The following is a 9719-nucleotide window of genomic DNA, read 5'->3' as shown; positions in this document are numbered from 1 at the left end:
GAAGGACCCCATCCACCTGAAGGACCCCCTCCACCTGAAGGACCCCATCCACCTGAAGGACCCCCTCTACCTGAAGGACCCCCTCTACCTGAATGACCCCATTTACCTGAAGGACCCCCTCCACCTGAAGGACCCCATCCACCTGAAGGACCCCCTCTACCTGAAGGACCCCCTCTACCTGCAGCTATCGACTTTTTACTTTTTATTGCAGCATTGAAATGTTGCAAAGGTGTCCTATATATTATTTTTATAAAGGGGTCCCCTCGCCAAAACAGACTTTCTTCTTGGTAACATTTTACAATATGGTTACATAATAAACCATGATTTAACATTAGTTGATGCCGTAATAAGAATTAGAGAATAGTATTAGCATAGGGCTTATGTAAGGGTAGAGTTTTAAGTGATAAAAGAGTTGTATTAAATAAAGTCAAAACCCAATCCACAGCATGTACATTGTATTCTTATAAATGTTCACGGCTTTCTTTCTAGAAGGGAAAAATCACATTGGAATAATTATACTAATTGTTCAATGACATCACTGTGTCATGGGAGGAACAGGTGGATTGTTCCAATGTTGCATTATGGGAAAATGTACCCAAGCTAATTTGGGCTATTTTCATATGATTATAAGCAGGTATGCAATTCCAATAAATGGTTTCAGCATAGATTTCAATTTTTTTCCTCCACTGAAACTGAACTGTACTGAAACTGAAACTACTACTTTTTTCTGCGTCAATTCGACACGTCTGTAGTTTAAATTCTGACTAGCCTGAAATACTTAAAATACTTGAAATGGCAGTTATAAAAGAAAACCAAAATACAACCTGTCATTTCCAGTACAGTCCCTCTCTCTCCTTCTCCCTCTCCCTGTCTCTGTTTGTCTGTCTTTCTCTCTTTCCTCTCACCCACGACTGACACACTCCACTACTCAGATGTAAGAGGTCCATGAGTGATGATGGTCAATGGAAGCCTTTCATAATGGATACACCCTGAATACATCATTTTGCTTTGGAATCCATTATTTATTTATGTGTGAGGTAGCTCTCTTCCATTTATTTCTGCGTACAGCCTTCTCGTTTCATTTGACGTGCGTGTGTGTGTGTGTGTGTCTGTGTGTGTGTGTGTGTGTGTGTGTGTGTGTGTGTGTGTGTGTGTTTGTGTGTGTGTGTGTGTGTGTGTGTGTGTGTGTGTGTGTGTGTGTGTGTGTGTGTGTGTGTGTGTGTGTGTGTGTGTGTGTGTGTGTGTGTTTGTGCCTGTGAACTGATCCCTGTATTGGCCTGTAAGCTGATTAAAGAGTGGTCACCTCAGCAGAAAACTTTATAAGTTGCTCACATTAGTCGTACGAGAATAACTTACCCTGCTGCCAGAGTCTAATATCAGATACTATAAACAGCCCATAATAAACATGGGACAATATACACCTTAGTATAGCCACCTTTTAAGGTAGGACAACGATGCAGCTGGGGCAAGATGCAGCATGCATAAAGTTTCATACCTGTAATTGCCAGTTTCCAAATACAATCTGTAAGCACCTGAAGCCCATTTTTATTTATTTCGTTTTTTTATGTCCTCTTTTTGATAAATAATCTCAGGGCCAGGCTGAGGTTCGGCCTACTGCATGTAGCATTCGTAAACCATATACAAATCAAAGCTTTTTTTGATGATATAATATTCCAAGAAAGGACTAATACAACAAATTATTTTTCATCTTATATCTGTTTAGAAGTGATTGTCACAGTTCAATCTGATTCATCCACTCTCATTATCAATCTGTTGTTCCCAGTTCTCGCCTCTTTCCCTTCATACAGCCTTGCCAAAAACGATCCTTCCAGGTCAGCGGAGCAAAGAACTTTCTAGACTCGCTGGATGAATTGAGACAGGAGCCTTGGGCCCCGGCTGCACTGAACACCACAGGGTCATGGCTCCCTGGAGGAGGTCGTAGTTGTACCAGGACATGAAGCAGCGCAAGAGAATGTCTGTAACAAAATGGTAAATGCACCAAGAGCCGAGAGCGAGGAAGAATCGTGCAGAGCAGCTGGGTGTCAAGGCTTAGCAATGGAATCAGAACCGCCTGAAGAACACCAGGACAAAGAACCTCTTACAACCCTATAAAGTCTCGCTCAGGCTCCTTTCCCGTCTCCTCTTCCTCCTCCTCCTACTCGCCTCCATGGATCAGCCCAGGGGCCCGATGCTGAGTGGAGATCTAGTCTACAAGAAGAGACAGTTATGTTGATTACACCTCTGACCCAATGGACAGCCTGACGTCTTCTGACACCCAAAATTATCAGGAATCATTGTTTCCACTGACCCATGTTGAACCAGCAGACAGGGCTCCAGAAGACTGAGGGGATCCAAGAGAATGTGGATGCTGAATGGGAGGTGTACATGTGTATTTCCAAGCAGAACTCTTCAGATACTGCAGATCCTGCCTAAACTGAAATCCAGGCTCAGGGAGCTACAAATGCGTTGGTGTTGTAAAACACTCAAAAGTGCCCAATGAACTTCGCAGAATACCCATGATCAACTTAGCCTGCAATTCTAGGATGCCAACAGCAGGTGGAGCAACTGCCCTCAGGACAAGCTAAGGGTGGCTCCGAGGGACACAACCAGGAAGGAGCATAACAGGTGCACAGCCAGGGCTTTTCACCTTTGTCTGCCGTTGCCATGGAACCGGCCAATCAGAATGCACACGGTTCTCAAGGCTTTGGTTGTGCTGTAGCTGGGAAAGAAGGGCAGAAGAGGGCGGGGGCTCAAAGGGACAAGAGAACCCTGCCAGGTAGAGGAAACGGCAGAGCCAAAAGAAGGCGGACTGGGACAGTGAGTCAGAGAGGCTAACGCATTCAACAGAAATGGTTAGATGCTTGGAAATCGAAGAAAGCCCGGACAGAATAAGAATGACAGAAAAGCCAAGCTCTCTTTCTATCCCCAAGCTCAATGGTGGCTCTAAAATGGACAGTTATCCCTACGAAGACAACCTGAGTGACAGTGGAGTATCTGCAGACTTCTCTACAAGCAGCACTTTTGACAACCTCACCATCAAGACCAACGAGACACCTATCGAGCAGGAGATCCGGCGGGCTGTACAACGAGAGCAGAGCCTACGAAAATCTAGGGGGATCAAACATGTTCCGCCAACCACAGAGTATGTGGAGATCCCTCTGAAGAAGCCTGTTTTGTACTCCGGCCTTCCTGTGAAGACAGAGCAGAACCAGGGCAAAGACAGACAGATTGCCGGTAAGAAGATGCAGAAGGAGATCCACGCGGAGGTGCAGAGGGAACAGGCTCTGGTCAGGCTCGGGACCGTCCCGGGCGTCTACGACAAAGGCACGGTGCGGCAGCTCAAAGAGAGGAAGCAGCTCTTTGAAGCCTTCCAGGAACCCAGGGACTCGTCCGGAAATCTCACCCCGAGGACGAGTGCACCATCCTGGGCTTCCACCAACGACCTTTCCCCCGGGGAGAACCAGGAGAAGGCCTCGACAGCAGCCTCCCCTGCGGGTGGCTTGTCATCAGGGAGGGGACGGAGCATGGACCTGCTGAATCAGAAGCAGCAGCAGCAAAAAAGTCCCACATCCTCCCCCTGGAACAAGCCCGGGGGTTCCACCTCCTCCACATCTCCCAAGGGGCCGGGGTTATCCGAGGGGAACGGTTACCAGGTGATCATCCTGGAGAGTAACCTCCCCTCCCTTAGCCTGTACCCCCCGCAGCCACTGCAGCAGAATCAGAGAGCAGCCCCCCTCATGCAGAAACAAGCGGTCAATGGGATCAGCTCGGGGACATCCAGCGCTTCTGCGTCCCTTGGGAGGGAAGATGGCCTGGGGAGAACAGAGGGAGAGGAGGAGGAGGAGGAAGAAGAGGAGCCCCATCTCAAGGAGAACCCTTTTTTTAAACTGAGACCCTCCTTAGCGGTGGACAAAGTGGAGCAGGATATCCGGGAGGCTCAGCAGCGGGAGAGAGAGCTCCGCAGGCAGAGAACCAGCCTGTACGGGGCCGCGAGGGCCAGGGGCGAGGAAAAGGCCAGTGGAGGGGGATTGGTTAATGGTGGGGGAGAACAGCCATCCCCGTGCTGTGTTACGTCTCCTTCAGTCAACCCACTGGCTCCTCGTTCCGAGCTGTTCTCCCTGAGGCCCAGGCTGGCTGGGGCCCCATCAGGTCAGTCCCGTGTTCTTGTTGGTGGTGGTGGCAGTGGGGGTGGTACGGATGCTTTGGTGACCCGTTCCCTCTGTGTACAGTACACCTATGCTTTATGAGTAAAAACACTGCTTTGTTGTTCTTGGAAATGTGTGAATGTGTGTGTGTGTGTGTGTGTGTGTGTGTGTGTGTGTGTGTGTGTGTGTGTGTGTGTGTGTGTGTGTGTGTGTGTGTGTGTGTGTGTGTTTGTGTGTGTGTGTGTGTGTGTGTGTGTGTGTGTGTGTGTGTGTGTGTGTGTGTGTGTGTGTGTGTGTGTGTGTGTGTGTGTGTGTGTGTGTTCTTGAACTTTCTACCCTGGAGCGTTCCTCATTGATGGAGCCTTGGTGGAAGCTGCATCGCAGGGTGGCTGGAGCGGCCGCTGCAACCTGTCTGACGCACTAACTGTGTTCAGAGTCTGCTTACCATCACTAAAATACAGCAGCAAAGCCTCATAACTCACGCATAGAGCCAGCAAATTCAGCTGGAAAGAACACTAACTCAGAGGTGATGGATAAGCCTCAAGTCATTTTTGGCACGTTATTGTGGTAGTGGGAGAGAAATGACTTGAAAAGACTGATTTTAGAAGAATTAAACGTGGAAAACACTGGCAGGAGCTTCAGGTGTGTCCGGGGTTGCAGGGTTCAGCCTCATCGATCAAGAGCAAATTGCAAAAGGCACACACGCTCACACATTTCACATTTAATTTACACTGATTTGTTTAAAGATGGCGTGTTTGATTGTCTGAAAGCACTGGCATACCTTTGAGTGTTTATTTGCATGGGTGCATATTTACATGAGTAGGTATGCACCAATGGGTGCGTTTGGGTGTGTGCCGGGAGGATCATTCAGACCAGGCCGTGTCAACACCAAACCTGTATTACTCCAAACTGAGAAATGAAGAGCAATGATTGTTTTATAAACAAAGCGTTCATGTTTTTTAACAGACATGGGCTTACATTACTTTCAATCTCATTCCCTCAATTTTCATCTTGGTGACCCACTTTGAAGGTACAAGTGTCCATTTTGATGACGTTCATTTTTTATCTAAATGTTTGATTTACATCCACCCATGGTCGCGAAGCCTCTTGTGTTTCTATTGCTTTAAAGTTATCCCTCATCTCGTTATTTCCTTACAGTTTGGCTGAAGAACAAAATAAATCAAAGTGACTCACGTCTGTCTCTCTGTCTCTCTGAGTCCCCATCTTTCTCTGTTATTTATGTTTTTCTGTTTTCTTGTTCTTGTTCATAGCGCGCCAGTCTCTTGGTAGACTGGGCCTGTGGCCCCCCCCATCTCAGGATGAAGAGAAGAACGATATCCAGCTGGAGGTAGGCCAGTGCTGGGATAATAGTTACCCATAACCACACTGTTTCTACATCCCCTGAAGATTGTAAAAACTATGGAAGCTGTAAGCTGTGTGTACATCTGTATCTGTATGTGTATCTGTATGCTTGAGTATGTTTCGCTGCCAGAACGATGGCCTAGTACCGAAACGCTAAACCAATAAACAAGGAGTTGCATTCAAACCTGCTGAGTGCAGTCATCAATACTTGCACTGTGATACTCCAACACACCGGAACAACAGTTTCAGTGCGCGGGTTCCTTCAAGTCAACAAAAAAGCATGAATATCAGCATGACTGCTAATATCTATGCCATTTTGTTTGACCTCACGTCAACCTCTGCAAAGGACTGTAAGGATGTCAGCAGCTTTCCGTAATGGCAATGGTGGCATTCCTTTAGCTTCCTTATGTATGCACAGTGGTTAAAATCCCAACACACATCTAATTAACAACAGCTCACTTAGCTGATCAAACCTATTTAGACACTAGATTCTGTCCTTACATTAGGATAGCATTGGACTGCACAGTGACCTTGTTAGATACATCATTCTTGAGCAGTTATCAAAGAGAAGTTTATCTGACTATTGGAAACAAACAAGCGATAAGCCACGCTGTACAGACATAATGAACATTGCTTATGATTAAGATAAGGAGAGTCAACCAATAGCTATCGTGAATGAATGACAGGAAGAAACAATGTCTCTCTCTGGGCAAACCTTAAAGGCTCTTTCACTGACTGGCAATGAGCCTGCGTGGACTTTATACCGCCATTGCTCTAGTGTGCTATGCTATTATTTTGCAGTAAGCATTCACTTGAGCTTTAGTAAAATTATTTTGAGGATTATCCTGATTTAAAGAACAATGGTTTTTCATACTTTTAGAAATATATATTTTTTTTCTGCTTTCATAGGTAAATTTTTTAACCTTTTCTTGGAAGAAATACATCATCTTTATCTTCTTCATGACGGGAATTCTTCTAGTGAATGTCATTGAGGAAGTATCCAGTTCATTGGGGAGGTTATCTGGACTCATTTCCTGTAGTACATTGCTACATTTTTAGTATTGCTAGTTATCTAGCACACCTATAAAGGACAATAGGGTATCATTAAGCATTTGATGCTAGGTGGCGTGAAGGTGTGCCAGCCTATTAAAACACTCCTTTGTTCTATCATGTACTTCATCAGGTATTGGTCTTTGGTCAAGAGTTTGGTTAGGCTTTGCCCTAGCTTCACCCATGCGTGAAGGCTGGTATGCCTTCCCCTGAGGATGTGATCACACACACCCTGAGGTGTGGTCTCTCTCTCTCTCTCTCTCTCTCTCTCTCTCTCTCTCTCTCTCTCTCTCTCTCTCTCTCTCTCTCTCTCTCTCTCTCTCTCTCTCTCTCTCTCTCTTCCCTTTTTGTGGCCAGATGGATGTCCTTGTATACAAAGGGCAGAGGGCAACATTGAATAAGTGATTATACAGGGAAATGGGCCTGTTTTGACTGTTGCCATAGTTCACTAATCAGATTAAAAAGAAGACCCACTGCTCTAGTTCTAATAAAGACATGTTTTCTAAAGGTACAAAGGCACCTTTGTATCGCACCCCTTTCTATAGAGATTACGTTGTTACTTGACTCATCGGTAGACTTTTCGAAAAACTGAATAACCATTACTACTAATAAAGTAGTAGTAATAATAATAATGATAATTGATAGTTAATGAATAATGTAACTTCATGAATACTCATTAGTAGGCAATTCGTAATTAGTTATAAATTGTTAATAAAGAATATTATCTATTTTATGCAAATACGTTTTTAAGGTGTTGAAATGAAATGCATTATTGTGTATACGTGTTTATAAAGCTTTATGAACCAGATGTTAATATTTTTCAAGCATTCATCTTAATTAAATTATCTTTGAAACCATTATCTCATATTTTAACTGATTATGAATTGCATGTTTATTATAAGTCATGTTTATCATTTGAGGTTGTCCTGGCTGACCTTCATGTCTGAGTAGACACGATATGGCATGCCTTCACAGAGTGGCATTTATACTGACGGCACAGGTGTGCAACAGGACGCAGGTGTATAAAGTTGGAAAGAATCCCTCTTGAGCCTATCAGGAAAAAGGCTTGCAGGATAGCATGTGATCAGAATATTATACAACATTATACACTATTCACCCAGAAAATAAACCATGGAAATAACTTGTGCTTGACGATAGATGTTATGTAAGGATGTAAAAGTATTTTAGCCTGAAGTATTCTTTAAATGCATATTGGATTTATACCTTTAATCGCTACATAATGGATTCAACATACTCAGGCAGGAAATGCATTAGTCTGGTCTTTGCTCATCTTCTGTTAATCTCTCTCTCTCTCTCTCCCACTAACCCACAGAGTCCCAGGGCTGCCAGACAGAAGACACCTCTGCTGCAGCACTGGGAGACAGGACTGGTCAACATGGGACACAATGACGAAGACCAGTAGGAGGAAAAACTGAGAGAGTGGGAGAGAGAGTGGGAGAGGCAGAAAGAAAAGGGGGAGACAGAGGGAGAGATAGAGAGGGAGAGAGAACGAGAAAGAGAGGGAGAGGAAGAGGGGGGAAGAGAGACAGAAGTGATGGAGATAGACAGGAAGGGGTTGGTTTCAAAGCCCTTACCAACAAGAATGAAGAACAAAAAGTGTTGTTTATGTTGCTCAAACATCAACCTGCCAGGGTTTAGTTTTTTAACTAAATCTGGTGCATTTATATGTCCGATGTAATGGCCATGTTGATTAATTCACACTGTCCCTTTTAAATAAATAAAATGATAGGAATATAACTTGATTGAGGTTTGACTTAAGGAAATGTGATCCAAAAGGATGGAGAAAGAAGGGAATGGTGGGAAGAAATCGGAGAGCCCTAGTGTATGGCGCTTCACACATAAGTCACTTTGTATAGATAGATAGATAGATAGACAGACAGACAGACAGACAGACAGACAGACAGACAGACAGACAGACAGACAGACAGACAGACAGACAGACAGACAGACAGACAGACAGACAGACAGACAGACAGACAGACAGACAGACAGACAGACAGACAGACAGACAGACAGACAGACAGATAGATAGATAGATAGATAGATAGATAGATAGATAGATAGATAGATAGATAGATAGATAGATCACAGCACAACAACACAGGACAAGACAAAACAGAAACCCAGGGCGCATAAGAAAATATGCAATAACAAACATTCAAAAAGGCACTAGTGTGTGTGGAGTATGGAGATGAGTCACATAATGGAATTCAATGGTACACTTGTTTTCTGTACACCCCTTATGTTCTAAATTGAATTGCCCACCCCAAAAAATCACCACAATTTTTAACCAGCTAAAACAGCCTGAACAACTGGTTAAAACCCTTTCAAAAGCAGATGCAACCAAAGTCATACGAAGAGTGAACCTGAGGTTTCATCTGTAGCCCAAGCATTATGTATATTTTATGTAATTTAAATTCAACAGAATTAATTATATTTTTTTATTTGAATTATTTTTCCGGTTGTATTGCCTTGTGCTTAGAAATATATTTTTATTGAAATTTGTATTAACCTCATGCTTGGATTCTTAAGCATGTTTGGGTATAACAGATTGAATCATCAGTCAAATCACTTTGTCATTCATCGTCTTTGCATACAACATGGATTGAGATAAAATTGGTTATTCTTTAATTTACGTCTTAATATTGGGTCTTTAGTGTCATTTCCATGTATCCATATGGATCGTCTGGTTAATCACAGGGCTAAGCAGTTCACAGTTGTTCAGAAAGTTTGGGTTGATACGATTTTTTTCAAACAATTATATTTTATGGAGCACATGTTTTTTTTTCTTATTATCAGTGTTCTATTATTAAAATGAAGGCCTTAATATCAAAACTTTTATTGCATTGTGGATCGCAATGATACTGGAATGTTATTGGTAATAATTTTGTTTTGGCCATGGTCATTAGTCATTGTTAAGACAGCATGACATGATTTGTCATTATGGGGATATATTGATCTGTTTAACACTGCCAAAGCGCGTCCTATGTGAGACATGGCAAAACAACGTTTTCATTAGCCTTTTAGGTTACATTATATTTACGTTGATATGGGAGTTTACAGTCGACAACTCTCTCAATGCATAGCAGAATAGTAGTATCACCAACAAAGAGTGATACATTCTGATGTAAAACCGTATAC

At 43.4% G+C, this 9719-nt stretch overlaps 1 protein-coding gene across 1 annotated transcript; it reads left to right on the top strand.

Annotated features, from left to right (window-relative positions):
* Positions 1-2722: 2722 nt before the first annotated feature.
* misp3 (MISP family member 3) lies at positions 2723-8502 on the top strand. The gene is made up of 3 exons (XM_030352670.1): positions 2723-4149; positions 5417-5493; positions 7891-8502. The coding sequence occupies exons 1-3, from the start codon at positions 2850-2852 to the stop codon at positions 7978-7980; spliced, it is 1467 nt and encodes a 488-aa protein (XP_030208530.1). The 5' UTR covers positions 2723-2849; the 3' UTR covers positions 7981-8502.
* The last annotated feature ends 1217 nt before the right edge of the window (positions 8503-9719 follow it).

Source organism: Gadus morhua, chromosome 3 (assembly GCF_902167405.1).
Source record: "Gadus morhua chromosome 3, gadMor3.0, whole genome shotgun sequence".
Classification (NCBI taxonomy): domain Eukaryota; kingdom Metazoa; phylum Chordata; class Actinopteri; order Gadiformes; family Gadidae; genus Gadus; species Gadus morhua.
This window is presented reverse-complemented; position numbering and strand designations above follow the sequence as displayed.

What these genes read in the sequence shown, in the direction of transcription:
- misp3 (XM_030352670.1), top strand. Translation starts at nt 2,850, where the DNA reads ATGGTTAGATGCTTGGAAATCGAAGAAAGCCCGGACAGAATAAGAATG. An exon ending in GCTGGCTGGGGCCCCATCAG is followed by an intron (nt 4,150 to 5,416) that starts GTCAGTCCCGTG and finishes TCTTGTTCATAG; the next exon opens with CGCGCCAGTCTCTTGGTAGA. An exon ending in AGAACGATATCCAGCTGGAG is followed by an intron (nt 5,494 to 7,890) that starts GTAGGCCAGTGC and finishes ACTAACCCACAG; the next exon opens with AGTCCCAGGGCTGCCAGACA.